The 23,785-nt window shown below is 40.3% G+C and overlaps 1 protein-coding gene across 3 annotated transcripts in view; it reads left to right on the forward strand.

Moving 5' to 3' along the window:
- Nucleotides 1-23,785, forward strand: part of ITPR1 (inositol 1,4,5-trisphosphate receptor type 1) — a 331,898-nt gene that overhangs the window by 116,396 nt on the left and 191,717 nt on the right. For all 3 annotated transcript variants that reach the window (XM_049640899.1, XM_049640900.1, XM_049640901.1), the window contains 6 exons: nt 8,086-8,201; nt 17,637-17,723; nt 19,969-20,127; nt 22,019-22,117; nt 23,139-23,222; nt 23,331-23,477. In XM_049640899.1, coding sequence (XP_049496856.1) covers nt 8,086-8,201; nt 17,637-17,723; nt 19,969-20,127; nt 22,019-22,117; nt 23,139-23,222; nt 23,331-23,477 — 692 coding nt within the window. The remainder of the gene's footprint in view (nt 1-8,085; nt 8,202-17,636; nt 17,724-19,968; nt 20,128-22,018; nt 22,118-23,138; nt 23,223-23,330; nt 23,478-23,785) is intronic.

The raw sequence follows: 23,785 nt of genomic DNA on the forward strand, positions 1-23,785 counted from the left end.
TGTCACCTCTGTCACAGTAACCTGTCACCCCTTGTTCATCCACTATGCATATTGCCCCTGGACATCTGACCTTGCTGTCACAAGTGATCCTTAAGTGGCTTTGGGTCTTTGCATCTGTCTGTCCAGGTACAGAGGGAGGGACATCTGACAGTCCAAAGGCAGGCAGATGCTTGTGTTACGGCTGTAGCTGGAGGGCGCTTGTGTATACTTTTGTCTTGCATAGTGGGAAGAGGCCTTGCCTTTAGAATTGATTATTTTCAATAATGCTCATGAATTGGTAAATAAAAATTTAATTGGTTGAGCTAAAGTAGATCAAAAAGGAAGTGTGTACCTGCGTTTCCACTTAGTTAGTGTGTTTGTGAATGATGGCTCTACAACCAGAAAAGGTGAAAAAGGTAGAAGAAGAAGCCTTGAGTGTAATTAGCTGGGGTTTTCCTTTTTTTTTTTTTTTTAACATGTATTTTTAAATTAAAAAAATTCTTTTTTAGTGTTTGTTTAGTTTGAGAGAGAGAGAGCAAGTGAGAGCTCGAGTAGGGGAGGAGCAGATAGAGAGGGCAAAAGAGAATCACAAGCAGGCTCTGCACTGACAGCACGGAGCCTGACGCGTGGCTCGAACTTAAGAACCATGAGATCATGACCTGAGCCAACACCAAGAGTCAGATGCTTAACTAAGCCACCCAGGTGTCCCTGACATATACTTTTTAATTGAAATATATTTGATGTATAACACTGTTGTAAATTGAAGGTATACAACTTGATATTTTGATACATTTATATATTGTAATGTGATTGCCATTGTACCCATAATTAGCACCTCCATCTCATTATGTAATTATCCTTTTTTTTTTTTTTTTTTTTTTTTAGTGATTGGAAAAATTAAGTTCTAGTTTCTAAGCAAATTGAATGATTGCAGCACACTACTGTTATCTACAGGATAGTATGTTAGATCTCTAGGGCCTGCTTACTACTTGTAAGTTTGTACCCTGAAACAATTACTGTCCTGAGTTTTCTACTCAGAAAAAGCATCTGGTGGCCTAAGTGGGAAAAAAATTAACTCGTTTCCCTTTGTCTCTTAATAACAATGTGTATATTCTTATGCAGACAGGTAATGGAAGGTTTATTTTGCAGTCCCAGTTGGAAAATGTCACTTAACTTCCAAGGACTCCTGTCATGACTTGGGAAATGTGATTAACAAGCAACAGACACAACAGTGTGTTGTACTGGTTTCCTGTTTTGTGAATTGGAGTTAATTGCTTGTTCATTGAAGGCTTTTGTTGGAAATATGAGTAGGTTTTACTTTTGTGAACTGCCATTTTAGACTACTCTTAAACCTCGAATATCCACTTATTTATTGGCCTAATATTTTATTGAATGCAACAGGGAACAGAATGATGAAGAAGCCATACCCTTGTGAAATACTTAAAATATGAATTGTTTTGTAGTCCCCTTTGATTACTTCTTTTAAATCTTAACTCCATTATTGGGGAATTAATGCCCCGTCTTCTCTTTGGTAATCATACTGTCTATTCTTTTGAAATTTTCACTCCTCTGCCTCTTAACCATTTCAAAAGAAGGCAGGATATGAACAACACTTAAATTTTTCATACTTGTAACTTACATAAACTCTTCCCCTTGATTTCTCTCGATATAAAATTGCATGTACATATGGTGGGTGAATGAAGACATTTTTAAAAAATCATAGCTTGTTGATTGTGTTTTTGGTCTTTCAAGTAGATTGGAAGAGCTCATTCTATGAAAGAAGGAACTGTTTTTGTCTAGTTAACAGCTACAACTCCAGCCGGTGCATGGTAGTAGGAAAGAGCAAAATGGATACTTGGCAAATTCAAGGACAGACAGTAGCAGAGGTTGGTCAGGTATACAGCAAACTCCTTTCTTGGCACTCATCTGAACTGCATTTTTTAGCTCCTTATATCTTGGTGGGGTCATGTGTTTGGTTATCACTGATGACTGGTGATACAGGTTTTGTGTTCCTTCCAGGACAGTACAGCTAAGAGCAGGTGTGCCTTCTCGTGGCTGTCTTTGCTGAGACCTCCTCCTTCAAGTGGGAGACCGGAGGGCCTGTGGGAGATGTCCTTGGAATGTATGCCCAGTAGCAGAATTGCCAGATTATATGTTACAGGTTCTATGTATCTACGTAACTTTACTCATCCCTAGTTTCACTAGTTTGCCTATCTCTCAACAGTGCAGAAAGGTTTCCACATCTCCACTGATCTGTGGCATTATCCAGCTTGTTGCCTTTTGTCATTCGGTTGCAAAGTGATAAGTCAGTAAAAACTGAAATGCCTTTGAGTACAAAAAGGTTGTTTAAAAAAGTTAAATATTTTCAATGGTATGTGCACCTTCTTTAAAAAGTGAAATCCTGGAGGTGGGAATGAACGTCATAGATACAGGGTTTTCTTTTGTGGGTGATGACAGTGTTTTGGACCTAGGCAGTGGTGGTGGTTGCACAACATTATGATGTTCTAAACGCCACTGAATTGTTTACTTTAAAATGGTTAATTTTGGGGTGCCTGGCTGGTTCAGTTGGTAGAGCATGCGACTCTTGTTCTTGGGGTTGTGAGTTGAAGCCCCATGTTGGGTATAGAGATTACTTAAAAAACAACATCTTTAAAAAATAAAATGAAGGGGCACCTTAATTGTGTGGCTTAGTCGGTTAAGCAACCAACTTCAGCTCAGGTCATGATCTTGTGGTTCTTGACTTCAAGCCCTGTGTGGGACTCTGTGCTCTCAGCTCAGAGCCTGGAGCCTGCTTCAGAGTCTGTGTCTCCGTCTCTGTCTGCCCCTCCCCTGCTTGCAGGCTGTCTCTCTGTCTCTCCTTCTCTCTCCCTCTCTCTCCCTCTCTCCCTCTCTCCCCCTCTCTCCCCCTCTCTCTGTCCCACTCCCTCTCCCTGTCTCCCTCTCCCCGCCTCTCTCTCAAAACTGAATAAAACATTAAAAAATAATAAAAAATTAAAAAGTTAAAAAGTAAAAGTAAAATGGCTAATATTAATGATATGTGAATTTCACCTCAAAAAAGTTCAAATACTGATAAAATGCAGAATAAAACTAACAATTCTATGTCTGACACCTCAAGCCTTCCACTTTCCAGAGGCAACAATTTAAAATGTTTTAACATTTTCTACTGACATTTACCCCTGTATTTCTAGATGATATGTATCTCTTTTTTAAAAAATTTTGTTAATGTTTATTTATTCTTGAGAGACTCCCTCTTCTGGAGGGAGGGAAAGCGGGAGGAAGGGTCTTTTTTCTGCCCTGCCTAGTTGCAGATGGATAGCCATGTTGTATTTGTAATGCTGACATCCTCAAGTTTTCTCCTCTTCAGCATTACCATCCTTCTTCTGCCCCCCACCACCCCACCCTCACTCCTTAAATAACTCCTGTATTTCCAACCTGCTAGTTGATGGATGGCTTACTCAACATTTCAGCTTGGATGTTTCATAGGCACTTCAAACTAAGCATAGCTAAAATTACTGATTTCTACCTCTCTCCCCAAAGCCGCCCCTCCCTCGCCTCAACCTTTCTTGGTGGGCACTGACACCACCACCACCACCACCAAAAAAAACCAACAAAAAAACAAGAAAAAAGCCCCCTTGCCAGGTTCTCTGCTTAAAGTCCTGGGGTAGCTTCTCACTGCTTTTAGAAATAACTATTCCCTGCTTCACCAGGGTCTACATGACCCTGCATGATGGAACTTCTGCCTGCTTCTCTGACCACATCTCTTGTAACTCCCTTTTGCCCAGTACCCTTCAGGCTGTTTTTTTCTATTTTTTTACGTAACCATGTCAAAATTTCTTTCAAGGGCCATTGTGCTTGCTAGTCTTTGCCCTTGGAAGGCTATGCCTCCAGATGTTTATCAACGTGGCTCCTTCACACCCTTGAGCTGTCTGTCAGGTGCCCCTCTGCTGGAGTTGTCCAACCCCACGGCCCTGTGTAAAAGGCTGCTGCTGTATACCAGCCACATTGTGTCAGCATATAATTCTTATTAGTACATAAATCCTCTGTTGTACTCTTTGACTTGATGTAGTTCAACTCGTGTCTTTAGTTTTTTGCTATCATTAGAATTGTACTAAGAAACGTGTGAGTTGGGTTCAGTGTTTTATTTTCAGCACCTGGTACCACACCCAACACACAGTAGGCATTTTAATAAATAGTAATTGAATCGGTGAATAGATGCATGGGGACTTAGAGCTGGAGGTATCTTGAGAGGACATACCTGCCTCCACTTGGGGAGCTGTAGAGATTACAGCACAATCCGGTCACTAATTCAGCAACCATCACTGCGCTCCTTCTGTATTCCTAGGCCCTGAATTACAAGTGCTTGGAGAACAGACAAAAATCTCTGCACTCGGGAACCTTTTGTTCTGGAGGGTGGTATGGAGACAGTGGGGTTTTGCCTGTTCTTCTGGTAGCCTTTGTTATGTGACTTAGTCTTTAATGTGACTCTCTCTGGGTGCGCTTCTTTGCTTTTTCACTCCCCCAGAGACTCTGGGGCACACCTGTGGCTCCTCTTGACTTCCTCTTCTCTTAACTGTACCATAAGTGCTCATTTCATAGTTGATGAATCTTCAGGCTGTTGAACGTTCTCCCTCCCACCAAGTTCTGGGATGCTGTTTAAACCATGGAACATCACCCATGGCCATGGGTTCCAGCCCACTCAGCCCTTTCTCACTTAACCCAGCTCTCTTTTTAGCTAACTTCTGTGCTAGCCCAGCATGGCATCTGCTAAAGTTTAGGAATATTCAGGAGTAATTTTTTGAAAGCTTAATTTAGTTTATTCTTCAAAGGCTTAAAATAACAGTTGTCACATAAGGTATTCTTTGTGGCATTTCTTTGGGGTGAGATCAAACTACTCTGTGTGTACATGCGTGTGTATATATATGTGTGTGTATATATATATACACACACACACTTCCCTCAAATATGTATTTTATATATATATATTTTTTTTTCTACTGGATTTCCTGCATTTGTGTATTTCTATACTTAGCCCAGTATTAAGATCCAGTGGAACTTTAATTTTGTCCTGCTGTGCCATCCAAATAGCAAAGGGCAATGTGGAGCCGCTGACTTGCAGAATTTTGGAAGGTTAGTTTAACATCACATTTGAATTGCTTAATTTAATTTTCTCTTTGAATCAGTTGCTAAGCAACTGGCAAGACAGGACAAAATCAGCAAGGCTAATTTGGTTCCCTTACTAGTTTGTTAGCATCTCTTATGTTTACATAGCTGATTGGTTGTAAATAGGCTTAATCCATTGCAATGCATTTTTTTGTCCAAGGAAAATAGTTGGTGTGGAAGTCATGGCAAGGCTTTGGTTGCATTGATAGTGCTTAAATTTACACTCTTATCCTAGGTGAATGTAAAGTCATCTGAAGTTTTGAGCCTGTGTTGTGACCCACTTACTTGTCATGTGGGGTGTTTGACTTGGCTGCCCCTTGAACATTGTAGAATAGTTCTTTCCATTGCATGTTAATCCTTTGGCATTATGGTTCCATTCTGATTGTTCCTAAAATCAACTTAAATTCTTTTGTTTGCAATTCATACCATTTAGTTATTATCAGGTGAAGTTTGTTGGAGGAAAAAGTCCGTTGTACTCTCATTATTGATGAAATTTAAAACTGTTTATTTACCCTGTTTGGTCCATAAAGTAAGTCCTGTGTGAAATATTAATACCAATGGCATACATGTTTTGAATGCCTTTTTTAAGTCCTGTGATTATCAAGGAAGTCACCCTTGCTCAGTCCACTCTTTGCCCACCCTCTATTCTGTGCCAAAGAAAGGACCTTACCAGCTAACCAATAGTCTCATGGTTGTGTGTAATTGTTCATGGGGTAAATAGTGGGTTCACATATGTCAAACTGGTAGGAATACTGTGTCAATGATGTCATTAAGTGGCCATTGATACAGTAACAGTGACCTGTGGCTTTCATAAAAGGTGGGGCCAGCAGCTCTATTTTTAACAAGTTACCTGTGTTGTCTTTTGTTTTCTAAAGATCTAGATGGCATCTTTCATATGTTCTAATGATTTCTTTGATGATTACTTTATGTTCTTCATGAGTATGTATATACCTTATAACTGCTTATGACTATATAGAAATATTTAGTGATGAAGATTACAGAATGGAAAATACTTTTTATTTCTATGGTTGAGTGTTGTTTTATTTTTTCCTCCACACTGTATTTGTGCAGTAATTGGTAAAAATTCACTGATCACAACTAAAAGAAATGGTGGTCTGACCTAGAGCAAAGTCCTAGTGTCTGCGTACTTGATAGCAAATGAATTTTTGTTGCTGTGAGAGAGTTAGTTGGGAACTACAAAAACTCAATATTGTTCAAGTTCCTTTAAGAAAATCTGTTTTAGTGAACAGACGAGAGTAAGTGTGTGGTTAGTAGGCTGAATTTCCTTAGAAGCTTGTTCTGAAATACTTCAGGGTATAATTTTTCCAAATCTGGGTTTTCATTCCAAAGTTACTGATTGTACTGTATAAATACTTAACCATTTGAAAACCTAAGTATGTCAGTATGTACATTTCTCAGGAATAGGTGTCACTATTAGTGTTAGTTTTCAAGAGCAATTCTTTTTTTTTTTTTTTTTCTGATTCTTCTCTCTTTTGCCTATTTTTTTTCAATATATGTTTATTGTCAAATTGGTTTCCATACAATACCCAGTGCTCATCCCAAAAGTCTTTCTTTTTTTTTTAAGAATAATTATTTCTAAACTTTATTGGTGGCATATCCCTGTCAAAAATTCAGCAAATACACCCCTAAACTATGTGTATGTATATATGTAAAAGTTTTATGTATGTGTCACTATACTAATATATTGTATATATTGTAAAAATAAGCAGGAAAATAGACATTGATGAAAAGATTAAATAATAGTGTAGTATCCTGTCAATCATGATTATCCTGTTATGATTATCATACTGTAAGGCACAGAAGTGCTGTAGGGTAAGGCTAATAATTAGAGACAATACTTTATTTATTTATTTATTTTATTTTTTATTTTTTTATTTATTTTTGGGACAGAGAGAGACAGAGCATGAACGGGGGAGGGGCAGAGAGAGAGGGAGACACAGAATCAGAAACAGGCTCCAGGCTCCGAGCCATCAGCCCAGAGCCTGATGCGGGGCTCGAACTCACGGACCGCGAGATCGTGACCTGGCTGAAGTCGGACGCTTAACCGACTGCGCCACCCAGGCGCCCCTAGAGACAATACTTTAAATGGTTTTTTATCATTTTTATTATCTAGGTGATGTTAGGTGTTTTTGTTTTTTTAGATCATCATTATTTTCTCTGTATAATGGCTCACAAGAGGAACATGAGGATGGTTGATTGTGCCATTTTTTCATTTGTGGGGTTTGCATTACCATTGTCTTCGATGTTTGGATATCTTGGCAGAAATATTTTGAAGCCACTAGTCTATTTTGTGAGGGTCAGTTGCACCACCTAGGACAATATACAAAGTCGTGTGAGCCCAGGCATACCTAAATGGGAGCACATTGTGATGCACCGATGCTGAGAGACAAGGGCATGTACTGTCTCAGCACAACCCCCAGATGTTCTATTCTCCCGAGAATCATCTAGTACATGGTGTTCAAGAGACCACTGCCCTAGGAAGTCTCTGCAAAAAGACTTCTGTAGTATTTTTTTTTAAGTGTGGTTGGATTGAAGAGAGTTGTATTTACAAATGAAAATGCTTGTGTGTTGCATATAACTAGGATGTCTGTCCTTCTAGCTGTCCATCATGAAGGAAAGGAGATGACTGGGGGGCAGGGGTAGCTTTAAGAGCCCTGGACTGAGTCCTAGCTCTGCCACTAACTGGCTGGGTGACAATGGCAAATGAATTGACTTAATTTCTAAAAGCCTCAGTTTCCTCATTGGCACCACCATTGTGGTGGTGAGGATTAAAGGTCAAAGGAGAGGTTTGTACAAGGATCTTGTAACTTGTCATTTATACTTACATATAATCTGTAATGCCTTGTATGAATAAAAGGGCAAAGCTTTTTCATACGTTGAATGCATATACTTCCTCAAAAACATTTTTGTTTGTTTCACTTCTAGATTGCCTCTTTAAGCTATGTCCCATGAATCGCTACTCTGCCCAGAAGCAGTTCTGGAAAGCTGCCAAGCCAGGGGCCAACAGTACAACCGATGCAGTGCTGCTCAACAAACTGCACGTATGTATTGCGAGGGGTCTCTCCATGAGGAGGGTCTTTGGAGTGGCCACTGGGTAGTGTCTGAGCGAAATGGGTTAGCGTTACAACCCCTCAGCTCTAGGTACTGGCTTTCATATGACCTTTGTGAAAGGGATAAAGGGGAGCTTGACCCTAAGGAGAGAAATATCATAGTCAGCCTGAGATATCTTGAGAGTTACTCTCTGCTTAGCCATTCCACTTCTCAGATGACTGGCTACAGTACTGGTTATGAGCATAAGTTCTGGAAGCAAATTCTCGCTGTATCACTCACTAAATGCTGATCTTGGGGACGTTAATTAGCTATTTGGTGCAATTCCCTGCTTATAAAAAGGGAATGGTAATATCCACACCAGGAGACTCTTGTGAAATGAAATCAAACATGAAATGAAACATAAAAGGTACATGAACAGTGCCTGAAATGTAGTAAGTGCTTAATAAATTTTAGCTATTACCACTGTATTGATCCTGAGTATTATCTTGGCATATAAGAGAGAAGTGTATTCCACTGTTAATGTGCTGTGTGTGACCATAAGCAAGTTTTTGAGCCTCTCTGCGCATGTTTATCCATCTGTAAAATGATGACATAGTTTTTTTAGTGTCTTGTATCTAGATGACCTAATTCTTCTGTGAGGCTAATTTGTGTGGAACTACTTGGAGGTGTTTAGAAGAAGGACATGACATATATCCAATGTAGTGGTATTAAAATTGCAACGTATTTTCTATTCCAGGATTTTCCTGCTTTGTTTTTCTCAGTGTTGTTTATCATGATCTTTCTAATTTATCAGCTGGCTACCGCCACTAGTATGTAAACTACCTGAGGACTCATTGCTGTATCCTTCGTGCCTACAATATGTAGTAGGCACTCAAATATTTACCAACAGAATGAAAAAAAAAAAGGTCTTTATTGAGACTTAGTGATAACAGTTGAAGACATAGAGTATCTATGAGCACCATGGAACTTGCCAGGTCATGTCTCACACTGGGTCTCCCGGACTAACATATGACAGAGTCACCACCAGCTGCATTTGGTAAGGGAAGCGACATGTGGAGGACCGTCTTTATTCAGTGGTACCATGTTAGGTGGGTGTTAGGTACTCTAGGTATGCTGAAAAGACCTGGTTCCCAGCCTTGGCGAGCTTGTTGTACCCTGTGAGAGCACGCAGGCAGTCACTCCTGTTGCACTTAAAATGAAATCGAGACTTTGTGCCTGCTGGACCGTGCTTTCTCCTTTGAGGCTTCTGAACTACACTCATTATGCTCCACTGGCTTTATTTCACTTTATTGTTTTGAGCACCACAGACTCTTACAGATTTGTTTTTTAAGTTTATGTATTTATTTTGAGAGGAGAGAGGGAGAGAGAGAATCTCAAGCAGGCTCCACACTGTCAGTGCAGAGCATGATGTGGGGCTCAGACAGAAAAACCGTGAGATCATCATCTGAGCCAAAATCACAAGTCAGATGCTCCAACAACTTTGCTACTTTTGTGCTTTCTGTTTATTCTTAGAACATTCTTCCCCTGACTCTTCCTAAGTTAAGACCTTTGTCTCCTTCATATCTCTGTTTTAAGTGTTACCTCAGTGAGGCCTCTCCTCACTTCCTTATCTAAGTGATGCCCTGCTTGCTTTCCTGTCTTTGGATTTTTCTCAGCACTCTTCCCTGTCTTACTCATTAGAATGACAGCTCCACAAGATGAGGAACAATGGCTGGCTTGATCATCACTGTATCCCCAGTGCTTAGAATAGTGTCTGGTATGTAGTAGGTGCTCAAGAAATACTTGCTGAATAAATGAGCACTGTGCTAGGTGATGGTAATGAAACTGTGATAGTATCTGAACCCTTTGGGAGCTCAGTAGCTAATCAAGAACAAAGAGGTGGTGACAAGGCACCATGGCAAGTACTCTTACAGGGTGAACCTAAAAGCCCCCAGGAGGTTGTGGAAACACTTAGAAGGGGCACCCAAATCCATCTTTGTGAATAAGCAGTAGCGATATGGTAGTCAGGGAGGGCCTCCCGGAGGAGGAAATGATGAGTCTCAATGTGAGGCATCTGTGGGAGTCAGAGAGTAGGAGAAGAAGAAAGAGCACAAACAAAGAGATTGTTGTGAATACTTCAGGAATTGCATCATTATTTTCGTGGTTTCAGGGCCGATGTTCTCAACCTCAGCAGACTGATTGCTCCCTCTTAAGAGAAAATATTATGTAATTTTATGAACAGGAAGTAACATTCATAAATAATGCAACCTCTGAAGATACCAGTGTCTTTTTAATGTGTATTTTTGAGAGCGCGTGCACGCGCGCGTGCGAGAGAGAGGGGAGGTGGGAGTGGCACGGGAGGGGCAGAGCAAGAGGGAGACAAAGAATCTGAAGCACGCTCCAGGCTCTGGGCTGTCAGCACAGAGCCTGATGCCGGGCTGGAACCCATGGACCATGAGATCATGACCTGAGCCGAAGTTGGACGCTTAACCAAGCCACCCAGACACCCCTGAAGATACCAGTTTTTTACAAAAGGAGAAATAACAGGAAAGTAATAAATATTATAATGGTGTGCTTTGGTAAATTAATGATCAGGCACGATTATTCTAGAGGATTTAAGGAAATAAATGCTCTCACCTATTTGTATAAACTCTATGCATGAGGCAGCCAAAGATGGTGACTCAGGTAGGTGTGTAGTGCTGGCCACCAAATAGCATGTTTTTCGTAATGTGATTTTCCAAAATGGTCAGCAGCCCTTGGCAGTGTTAGGAAGAGTGCAAAGTGTACTCTTCCTGTTATTAAATAGGACTTGCATTTTGCTTAAATGTATTAATGGTGGTAATTAGACCATATAAAACTGTACTTTGTGTTGATCTGTAAAGTGGAGTTAGGGGCTAGACCCAGAAATTGCAGACCACCTTTTAACCCTTGGGAATGTCAACCAGACATAACATTGTACGGGATGAATGAGACTTTACCATGCATTTCAGGGCACCCAGCATTCCTAGCTCCTGTCCATTCAATGTCAGTAGTGCCCCCCCACTGCCCCTCACCACTGTGATGATCCAGGGTCCTCCTAAAGTCTGTATCTGGGACTGTGGAATCCAGTTGAATGGGTTTGTTTAATCTTTGAGGTCTCTAATGTGAGCTATTTAGTGCTTATGCCTGTGGGGTTATCTTGCAAGAAGTGCATCTTCTGTTGTTCCGCCTTTCTTTTTTCTGGAAGGAAAATCATTCTGTTCAATGAGATCTTATTAGGACATCTCAAAACCTTCCTTCTCCTATGCTTTTTACAGCAGGGGTTGTAAATTAAGATTCCTCTTGATCATGCAGGAAACATAATCAACCGGAATAAAGGGAACTTGGTGGGCCTGGTTGCTAAGTGGAGGGTGCGTGTGTGTGGGTCCACAGGGGGCAGAGATACACTCCCCTGCTGTTGCTGTGTGGGAAGGTGGGCTCAGAGCTGCTGCCACATCTTCTGCTTTCTCAAGAGAAGCTACAAATTCATGCTTTATGTCTATTATCTCAAGGTTTTTAAAAATGTCAGCAACTAATTTAATTATAGTTTAAAGAACGCATTCAGCACAATAATGTCTCAAGCTGAGTGGGGTTCTTTAGTCAGCTGTTTGCAACCTGTGATATGTATTATGTTTCCTTTCAATGGAAATTCCATGCAATGCTCCTTCCCATGAATGAACTGTGAAAAAAACCTGCACATTACGTTTGAGAAAACGTAATCCTCAAGGTGAGCAAGAACTCTGAACTCCTTATTTGAAAAAAAAAGACAATTATTTGTTTCATGCTGTTGATTCTTTACTATATATTTTTTAAAAGGAAACCAATACTTTTTCCTGATTTGGGATTCCTGATGTGACTTGGGTGTTGACTTTGTGCATTTCCTACTTTTATTGCTTATTTGGACTTCCCCACCCCCACCCCGACCCCCACCCAGCGTCTGAAAGTCATGTACATGTCTTAGTTCAGTCATTAAAAATGTTGTATTTTGGGTAGCCACTTGCCTTTGGGGGTTAGTGGCCAGTCTCCATTGAGTTTTCATTTTTATTTTTGTCAACTACTGTGCAGTACCCCAATCAAAGGTCAGATTATTTTAAATTAATGCCATTTAAGGAATTAGTTGTCTAGACCACTTGACTTCCCTTTGACTAGGATAAGCCACATAGAAACAGCATTCTGAAGGAGAATGACATCTAGTGGCTGGATACTGTGTGTTCATTCCCTCTACAGCACTAACTGGATTCTAACTTGTCTGCTCATGATTTCTCAAAAGTCTCTTGGCAAAAGGAGCTTCTCCTACCTGCACATCATATAATGTGCTCTACAGGCCTTGACTACTGTTTGCCGACAGCATTTTGACTGACATTGTTTTGGTTCTGAAAAACAGTCAATTACATTAAGCCATAGTTTGGGCAAGCTAGGAAGAACCGGAAGAGTGACCCATCTACTGTCTTCAGAAGCCTGAGTCTTGTATTGCTTGTTTTCAGAAGCCTTAATTCCTTATCTTCCTTGTCTTATTACATGGTTCAGGGATTTTTGACCTTAAATAACCTCTCCCCACTGTTCCTGTGACCTTTCTGTAGTAATTGAATAATGGTTTGTCTGTTTGTGAAATAAACTAACAGGTGGCTATGATAGGGGTGACCTTGATGTTGCTTAGGGAGCATGGTAGTATCCATGATGAACCATGGAGATAGAGGCCGTAGCATTAAGTGTGATTTCTTCCTCAGAACAAAACAGTCCTCAACCTAGTGTGTTAGGGAAAAGAACAACAAGTATTTAAATTATTAGGTTTTAAACATTGAAAAAGAACACATTTAAGATGGCTTTTTAAAAAATCCAGGCTATTTGTCCCAGAGATACAATGAAGAGGTTTTTGAAGAAATAACATACGTGAGTGTTAAAGACAAATAATTCTAAAATATACATGAGTAAGAAAAGGGGAAAAAATAATGTAATCCCTAAATCTTAATCCTCAACTATATTGTTGGTTTTTATTTGGTGTGTCCCCCCATCCACCCCCTATTATATTCCTGTATTTATACATTTGGAACTATCAATGGGAACATACTGTATTCTCCTTCTTTAACTTGCTTTTATTCACTTAATATGTTATGAATGAGTAAGAATCTTTTACCTTCATTGTAATGATTACATGGTTCCTCCATTGTACTCCAGTACTTTAATTTTAGATAGCCAATCCTTGTGTGGTGTGTTGTATTCAGAATTCTGAGTTTTTACAGTGTCAAAACTAGTTGTTATGGACTGATGTCTGTGCAAGGTTATCTTTTAAGGAGAAACTTCTGGAAATGGAATTGGTAAATCAAAGTTGAACCCATTGAAAAAATTTCTGAGCGACATTGCCAGGTTATCCTTTAGATACATTTATTAGTTTACCATCTTATGGTGTGGGCCATTTCTTAGAATTTACTTAAAGGGTTTAACAGACAAAATCTCACTCTGTGCAAGGGTGAAGCAACCTTAATCAGTGGGCCCAGGTATAGTTAGTACCTTACTATCTTTGTAGCAATCTGTGCCTCACCTGTTGAACCTAAAAATCATGAAGGTTTTTTTTGTCTAAAACCCTAATTTGGCTTTGTGGAAGGAGTTAGCTAAGGACTGATGGGTGAACTCAAATGAATACATTTGGTATTTTATGTATTTAACCAAAAGTAATATAAATTGGACACTTTTCTCCTTAAAGAGTGCTTATAGAAAAAGTAAATTTTTTGAATGGTCCATAAGGTTAATGCATTGGTTCATTTAATACTTACCTAGGCTTGGTTATCATTAAATCTTTTAAACAGAATTGGAGATGTGACTTTGGGTATTTATTTATTTATTTATTTATTGACTTTGGGTATTTTAAGTGAGGTTCTTAGGTATTTATTTTCCAATATAATTTTTTAATTTTACTTTTTATATATTTTTAGACAAATGCCCTTGAATCTGTGAAACTGGTGGTATTTAATTGGTTTTTCATATGGAAAAATGCCTTCTTCATGACTAACTTGATGCTTCTTTTTAGATGTGCCAGCAAACACTGAGTTACCACTTTTGTACTCCATCTAGGCATAGGTAGGAACTTAATATTTTAGATTGGTGCTACTTAAACTGAGGCCACTGGAAATTAAAAGTAAGAGGAATGCCCGTGAGAATTTTCTCTCCTAAACAGTAATCTTTACATCATTTTAAATCCAAGAAACACGTTTTTGTGATTTACTAAAGATGAAAACTTACTGTGGGGTTTTGAGTAGACAAAAACTATGTCGGAAAATGTTAAATTTTATTTTACTGAAGGTATTGATTTTTCCCGCTTTGACATTTTTTTCTTGAATTTCTTGTCCATGTTAGTTGAGACAACTACTTAGCAGAAAGAACAAATGTCTCTCTAAAAAGTATAAACCTTCCTTCCAAGTGGATTCAGTGCAATATTGTGTTTGGGAAACTACCTGCTGAACCTGTGGATACTGTAGAGATCTCTGGAAGGGTGCCGCACAGGCATGAAACTAACCAGAAGAGAAGGTGGGAGGAAATGAAGGGAGGATGTGGATGCAGGGGAAGGGAGAGCTGAGAATGGTGCTGAAACAGTTTGGATGCCTAGGATTACCATGTCATCCACACGGGTATTATTTCTGGATGTGTCTTGAACCCAGTGGATTTTATCATTGTGTAACTGAGAAGGGCAAGCTGGTAACTAATTCTAGGAGAGAGAGGGAGGGTAGGAAGCCTCTGAATGGACCATTGTTGTACGGGGTTGAGACAGATGTGAGAAACTTAAAGTGATTTACACTGATACAGGCAGATCATTCTCTCCTGCAACACGGGTTTCTTTTTGGTTTACAATTGCTTTCTGCAGCTTATTTTTGTGAAAAGACATACTTTGCTAAAAATACTTACATTCAAGGTAGAGGTGGAACAGATGCTGAATTTGAAGGAAACGGAGAGATCCTTCACCCAGCCAACTTACTTCACCAGTTGAAATTCTCATTGTTAGAACATTTCTTAATTTTAGAAACTTATGTATAATAATAATGGTTAGAGTTTATTGAGTTTATTTTCTCTAATCTTCACATCTGCCCAGAAAGACTTGCTTTTGTCCCCATTTTGTGAATAAGAATATTGAACAAGAAGGCTTGGTGAGATGAAGTAACCTGGCCAACATGATAAAGCTAATATGTGTGGGACCAAGCCCAAGCCCAGAAGGGTCCTATGAAAATGCAGACTGTTCCTTGGGAAAGAGGCCCTTTAACTCATTGGCATCTGGTAGCATCTGGCCTCAAGGAAGGGGAAACTTCAGGAAGAGAACAATGGAAAGTGTTCTGAAATCTACAACTGGTCACCAGGGTTTTATTACCCATCAGATACTGAATTTGTTCCTTCTTAATGTACTTCTGTTTGGCCGAGTCTAGGTTTGGGGGAAAAGGCTGCTATCAACAGTTTCTTTGTTGCCTAGGGCAAAACTAGGTCGCCTTCAACATGGTTATAATATGATAACAGTGCTTTCTCCGTTGTAAAAATAAATGAAGAAATAAATATTCATGTTGATGGCCCTGGCAGACTATTCAGGAACCCTCTCTTCAGCTTTACCTGGTTCTCTAGTATGCCGTATTTGGACTGGTAATGTCTCCCAGTCCCGTTTGTAACTACAGATTTGTAGTTAATCCAAATGTGGGTTTGAGAATTACCTCTGCTACTTAGTAGCTTTGTGATTTTTAAAAATATCCAACATTATTGTATAATTGTTTTAAATTGAAGGGTAATTAGCATGCAATGTTACATTACTTCAGGTGTACAACATCGTGATTTGACAAGTCCGTATGTTATGCCCACTGTAAATGTAGCTACCATCTGTCCCCTTACTATACTATTACAATATCGATGATTATATTCCCTGAGCTGTGCCCTTCATCCCCATGACTTAACTCATCCCGTAACTGGAGGCCTCTACTTCCCAGTCCTCTTCGTTCACTTTGTCTACCCCTCACCCTCTCCCTTCTGGCTACTACCACTTTGTTGCCCTTATTGATGGGTCTCTTTGTGCTTTTTTTGTTGTTTGGTCATTTGTTTTTTTAGATTCCACATATAAGTGAAATCACATGATATTTGTCTTTGACTCATTTCACTTAGCATAACACCCTCTAGGTTCACCCATGTTGCCACAAATGGCGGGATCTCATTCTTTGTAATGGCTGAGGGATACTCCATTGTGTGTATGTGCGCTTCTGTGTGCACTTACACTGCAATATAGATGTGTGATTTTTATTTTATATTTATTTTTTAAAAATTTTGTTTATTTATTTTGAAAGAGACAGAGACAGCGTGAGTGGAGGAGGGACAGAGAGAGAGGGAGACAGAAAATCCCAAGCAGGTTCTGCGCTGCCAGTACAGAGCCCAGCACAGGGCCCAAACTCCGGAAACCGTGAAATCATGACCTGAGCTGAAACCAAGTGTTATAAGAAGCTTAACCAGCTGAGCCACCCAGGCGTCCCAAATTTCAAGTGTACACAGAAGTAAATAGTATAACAAATCCCTTTTGTACCCATTATCCAGCTGTGTAGTGTTGAATAAACCCTTTAATCTTGGAGCCTGTTTTCTCTTCTTTAAATTGGGGATAATGATGGGGCACCTGTGTGGCTCAGTCAGTTGAGCATCTGACTTGGGCTCAGGTCATGATATCGTGTTTGGTGTGTTTAAACCCCACATCAGGGTTGCTGCTGTCATCCCAGAGCCCACTTCAGATCCTCTGTCCCTCTCTCTCTGCCCCTCCCTGCTTGCGCTCTCTCAAAAATAAATAAAACATTAAAAAAAGTTTTTAAATGGGGATAATCTCTCAGGAAGCTACTATGAAAATTAAATTATAATAACGTCTAACAATAATAACTCCATAAATGCTGCAATGACCAGACGTAATGGTATGTGATTCCTCTGAGGTGTAGGTGCTCTTTTTATCCTCATTTTATGAAAGTAGAAACTGAGGATCATGAATATTAAATAATGCATTCCAGGACACAGATCCAGAAATCACCCAAAACCAGCATTCAAATTTAGTTTTATTTTTCTGCAAAACCTTAAAAGAGGATTTTTACAAATCATAAAAAGGCTATCCAAATTCTCTCCCACCCCTACCCTATTTTTTTCAAAAATATATAAGCTTTTGACGTAGTCTTAACCTAAGCAGATGTCAATGAATTCCTGAAAGAAAAAAAATACATTTTAAAAAAGCAAAAAAGGCCAACAAAACAAGGGCATAGGGGGTTGACCTCTTGAACCCCTTGGTCATTTTGCATAGCCTCAGGGCATATTTATGTACAGTATTTGCTTATATTTGTGGTTCTCGTATAAAACCGGCAACATTGGTTTTGCATCATTGAGGAGAAATATAAGCCATTGTTTCCTGTTTGTGACCAGTCTCCTTTCTCCGTGTGTAGCATGCTGCAGACTTGGAAAAGAAGCAGAATGAGACAGAAAACAGGAAATTGCTTGGGACCGTAATCCAGTATGGCAACGTGATCCAGGTAGGTCATGGCCGCTCTTCTCCTCTGGAGCATTACAGAGAACAAAACTGAAAAAACAAGCACGTGAGATCGGGTTTGGACAAGGTTCCAACTCCATGGAGACAGACTATTGCAAAAGGTCTAGTGTTCTTATATGGATTGGTCTCTTGGGCTTGCTTTTGAGTTGGCCTTCTGTCAGTGCGGGAACCCACTACTCTGCCCCGTAGTTGGTGATTTAAGTTCTATGCAGATATTTTAAGTGGGTATTTCCCCACCTGGAAACCAGCCTGGCCACTGCACTTCTGTTTCACATGCCTTCCTTGAAAGTTCTTCCTATTGGTGAAAATTGGATTCCCTGTACCTTTTATCTGTTGGTTCAAGAGCTGGTCATAGGGGTAATAAGAGCAATTCTGGGCCTTCATGTAGAATATTTGGTGAATAGGTCTCAAGTCTTGTCTCACAGGTTTGTAAGGCTTACTTGTTTATCCCTTGTGCCTTTAGAGTTGGTGTGGGGATAAAACACAATCTAGGAAAGAGCTACTGAGGGCTTTGCTAAGAAAATCTTTCTGGGTCTGTCCTTGCAGAAAATAGTGTGTGAAGATATCCAGGGCCAAATGTAGCGTTTTTCTGTTTATCTAGTTGCCAGCTAGTTTTGACAAAGGGTAATAGTTACTAACTTTTGAGGACCTGACCCATTTGGTTATCTTGCTTCGTTATTTCCCTCTCTGAAAGATTTTACTTAACATTTAAACCTTCTGGTTACAAAGGTATTCTTTCCCATTGTTATTTCTATTAGAGAGCAGTGATAAACTGGAGTATGGGAAAACTAGAATTGCCACATGGGTAACAGCAAACTTTTATGTTTAAATGGGTTATTATTATTTGGTCTTCCGGAATAGTAAAGTGGCTTTCAAATCCTGCCAGTCCTGCTCTGCCTCCCTTTCAAATTCTATCCGGCTGAGAAAGGACACAGGGGTCCAGGTGGGCCCAGAGTTCAGTATCTGCTTTATCGCTGGGCCAGGCCAATGCCTTCACAGTCAGAGTGAAGAATTCCATGATGTGGTAAGATGAGAGAATATGGCTTGAACTAAAGATGACAGATGGGGACAGGAGCTCAGAATGTAAGCCCTTAAGTGCATTCCAATTCAGATTTTGTGAGATTTATAGCAAGAAATGGAATGTCTCAGTTTGCTTACCAGCAAAATGGGAATAATGTATTTGTTTCCAAGAATAACTGAGAGGTACCTGTCACAAAGTAAGCTTTGAATACATTTTAGCTGATGTTATTTATTATGCCTTCTTCAAAGCCTGGATCTTGGGATCCATCTCTAGATAATGTCAGTTTATAAACCAAGTGAGTTCAGCACCTGGACAGGTGTGTGGAGGAGCAGGGGCCACTCACCAGGGTAACAATGAAGATGTCAAGAGGGTATCACCTTCCCCTGTGTATCATGGCCGGGGGGATGTCAGGGGCTCACAAATCAGACAAGTTACTCCTTCACCCCAACAATGCTGGTAGAAGAATGTAGACTATCTAGGCGTATTCTAGACACTGTATGTATTGACATAGGAAAAAGAGATATTGGCAGTTGGCAATGAAGTTCCCTGCCAGTCTTAATATTTTTTCAGGATTTGGCAGTCTTTTATTCACTCTTCCTTTTCTCTTACAGCCTGTTAAGTCGGGAAGCATTAATCAACGCTTCTTGATGTAGACCTACTCTGAGACAAGTTGTTTCCCATTAATTGGGAACCCTTAATTGTAACCCTTAATTCTAAAGAATTAAGTGCTTAGCAATTCAAAGTGGAAATTTGTAGCAGCCATGTTCTTTCACATGAAATGACTACCCCTTACAGGGTATTCACTTAAACTATTTCTTGTGCTCAGAGGTGCCTTTCCTTAGCTCCATATTAGGGTCAGGGATATTCAGATAGCAGTTCCTCAGCTCCTTTACATGGAATTAGATGTTAACAGATGGCAGAGTGGTTTACCTTGCTGATGGTGCGCTTGACCTGAGCAACATCCATCTTGTCCAGGGCCATGTTGAGGGGAAAAAACAAAATATTTCTTCTTCCCTCAACTTGTTCTCCTTTTGCTCTTTGTTGTTTTCTAATTACTCTCTGCCTCAGGCAGTTTTATGGCTCTGTAACTTCACAGTTAGCTCAGGGGTGGAAGGAATGTTTGATACATATTTATCTGACTGAGAGAGAAATCCTAGAGATTCAGAGATATGCTTGCACTCACCCTATTCTCTCTGTGGGTTTTCAGCTCCTGCATTTGAAAAGTAATAAATACCTAACTGTGAATAAGAGGCTTCCAGCGCTCCTGGAGAAGAATGCCATGAGAGTGACTTTGGACGAAGCTGGAAATGAAGGGTCCTGGTTTTATATTCAGCCATTCTACAAACTGCGATCCATCGGAGACAGTGTAAGTGTGAAGTCCCAGCCTGGGGAGTGCCCGTGCCATGCCTCAAACCATAATTGTATATAAAAGTCAACTAGGAGAATTTGTACTTGGAACCAGAGACTTATCCTGTATGAAGAGAGAGGAATCACTATGGAAACCAGTGTTTGGGAAAACAGGGAAATTTGGAGAGAAGTGTGACCTAAATACAGTAGCTATGTTTTTCCTACGGAGTTTCTGAGGAAAAAAAAAAAAATTGTATGAATAGCCCATTACTTCAGTAACTTCACGAAAACAGCTTTCATATATTAATGTCCTGGGCAGTGTTCCTGTCATTTTAGATCCGTAGTGGAATAGAAATGCCTCTCTATTTTGGAAATAAAGTTAGTAAAGAAGGAGGAGAGAAAATAAGGAGATACAGCAGGGAAAGAGAATGGATTTTAGGATTGTCTTCACTTGTTTTCTTTGTCGATAAGCCTGTAGGCTCTCCATCCCATTTCAGTGACTGCAGTTGGTCCTGAGCTGGCTCCTCTCCTAACAGATCATTAGGATATAAAGCCACTGAAATACTTCTTCATGTGACTTAGAACAGTTCTGCTATTTGTCAGCTACATTAGCACGTCATTATGTGGGCATAGAGTTGACAGTGAGTGTGTTTAAATGCCATCAGGCTGCATTTCTGACCTTGTTAAAGATTCCAAAATAGTAATTTTTTTTTTTTACCAGAATGAAATGTGCCCTTAAACAGCTTGAAATCTCTTCAAAATGCTCATTTAGCCTTAACCTAAAACTGGATATTGCTATTTTCAGTACTGCCATTTAAGCTTACAAGCTTTGGACAGCATGTGTGTTAGTTTATATATTGGTGGGTGTATTACGTTATATACGTCATACCAGAAGCATACAGAAGCACTCTATTCCTTCCCAGTTATAGTAAATATTGATCCTCAGCTGAGAATAGAAGAACTTATCCAGTAAAGCTTAGTGTTCACCAAAAGTTTTGGCTTTTTTTTGAGGTACTTATATATAGTTGGAGTTAGGGAAAACTTAATTGTATATACTCCCCAAATGTATCAAACTGATAATAAATGAGTTTTACCTCTTGGAAACCATCGTTTCTGTTCTCCTACCTTCTACCCTCGTAATAAAAGACAAATGTGCTTTGTCCTGAATTTCAGCAAGTCCTTAGCTTTCTTATCCTTCAAACATACCTGTTTAGCTGTGCCTTCACTGAGAGGATAAGATGAACTTGAGCAGTTGGTTATCCTTTTTAGGACAGTGTTTTACAGACAACAAGTGTTGATCCATTCGTGGGCCACGAGATCAGTTTAGTGGCTTATGACTCTCACTTTAGTAAGCGGAATAGAATAGATAGTATCAGGCTGTCCTAAACATAATGAGGTAAGTATTGTTTTAGGGAGGGAACTTCTGTTTCAGGTAAATATAAATGTGTATATCTATGTATGTACACATACACCCACATATGTGCACATAAATAGCTATGACTGGAATATAATGGAGAAGTATTTCTTAATGTGACTTTGCCCCCAAAAAAGTATGAAAGTCATTGCTTTAGATCTATAAAATTACAGCTTTATTGTTTCAGAGATAGACTTCCTTCAGACAGTATTCTGCTTCTACTCCAAATATTTAGTTAGGGCTTATTTATATGTATCTGTTAACATAGGGAAAAGGGGATATTGACAGCCGGAAGTGGCGTCTCATGCTGGTTGTAGCATTTCTCCAGGGATTGGACAGGTGCTATCGGACTTCTGTGCCTGGCCCGCACTACGAAGGCTTCAGCTCTGCTGGCTTAGGATGTGCCGCATTTAAAGGGAAGACTAAGAATGCTCACCTGCCCTCCACCACTTCTGACCTGTTTGGTGAAAAGCTCTATTGGTCTCTTCCTTGCCAGGTGGTCATAGGTGACAAGGTTGTACTGAACCCCGTCAATGCTGGCCAGCCCCTACATGCCAGCAGCCATCAACTGGTGGATAACCCAGGCTGCAATGAGGTAAGGGAAACTCCATTATGGCTTGTGGGTAGGCATATGCTGTAAGAGCAGTCCTTCCTGGGGCCAAAACATGTGCGTGCTGAAAGTGACCTCATGACTGACTTGGGGCAGCATACCTCTTCTTTAGGTGAGCAATCAAAGCCCAGAATCAGTGTTGTCACATGGGGTTGTGCAAGCCTAGGCAGTGGGTGGTGGGTGAGGGCTGGTAGCTACCCTGAGGCTCAGTGTACTAAGCCTCATATCACTGGGGGATTGTTGTCTAATTTGTTCAGCCAGAAAAGTGCCCTGGTACAAAATTTTTCTGGCCAGAGGGGCACCTTTTTCCAATTGGTCTCCCTTAAGAGCCTGCCTTTGGCTGATGACTAAGGTGGGTTTGCTACAGGCCATCAGCAACCTTGCAAGAGTGTTAGGTTGCTTTTGGCAGGACCTCTCCTTGGTCTCAAATTGGTAATTATAAGACAAAAGGACAGTGACTTGATTGTGACAGAAGTACTTGTCTAATGGTTGGAAACATCAGCTCTGGAGTCCAGTAGATGTGGATTGAAATCCCCTATCTGCCATTCCCTAGCTCCATGTCTGTAGGTTAGTGTGCATCTCTCTTATCTCCCTGTGCGTTAGTTTTCCCATCTCTGAAATGGGCATGATGGTAGCCCTATGCCTGGCACATAATTAGTGTTCCGGCAGTGGCTGCTGCTTTTGGTGATGATCATTCACATTTCAGAATGTATTCCCTGGATGCTTCTTACCTTTATAGCTTTTATTAGTACTTGTTTTTATTGAGCTTTTACTTTTCGGCTACAGAACAAGAGACTTGGAGAAGAAGGTCAGGGAGCGAGGTTCCTGGAGTCATTTTGGGCATACATGGTGGTTGGCACAAAGGCACCATCAATTACCAAACCCATCTGACAGGCCAGTTGAATTTGCAGTTCCTGTGATCTTAACGTTAGGGCTTTTGGGCTGGAAGACACAGTTGTTGTGAGGGACATTAAAAACAAAATAATAACTGTCATCTGTTTTCCAGGTAAATTCTGTCAACTGCAATACTAGCTGGAAAATTGTCCTTTTCATGAAATGGAGCGATAATAAAGACGACATACTGAAGGGGGTGAGTTGGATACTTTCTGGGCCGCCAGCACTCAGCTCTATATGGGGCAGCAGCTAAATTCTCTTTTAGAATTGGTTTCCCTTAATTCCTCCATGCGTTGACTTTCAGGGTGACGTGGTAAGGCTGTTCCATGCGGAGCAGGAGAAGTTCCTCACCTGTGATGAGCACAGGAAGAAGCAGCATGTCTTCTTGAGAACTACCGGCCGGCAGTCAGCTACATCTGCCACGAGTTCGAAGGCCCTGTGGGAGGTGGAGGTAAGAGGTGGGGCCAGAGAGGGAGAGCGAGGACTCGTGGGCCTGTAGGGTACGTAAGCCCACCTCTTTCCAAAAATGGGTCAGGATGACAGATAAACAAGTGTTTCATACCATATCTGAAGGAAGCTGGATGTGCTGCTGGAGGAAAATGATGTCTACTTTGGAAGCAAGCTGGCAACTGGAACTGGACCTTTGTTTCTCTTAGGCATCGTATCATCTTTTCCTTCTTTGTCGAATTTCCCTTGCTCATTTGTCTGTCACAACAATATGTTATTGAGTGCCTACTCAGCATGATACAGAGGTGTCTC

This window comes from Panthera uncia, chromosome A2, assembly GCF_023721935.1.
Source record: "Panthera uncia isolate 11264 chromosome A2, Puncia_PCG_1.0, whole genome shotgun sequence".
NCBI lineage: Eukaryota > Metazoa > Chordata > Mammalia > Carnivora > Felidae > Panthera > Panthera uncia.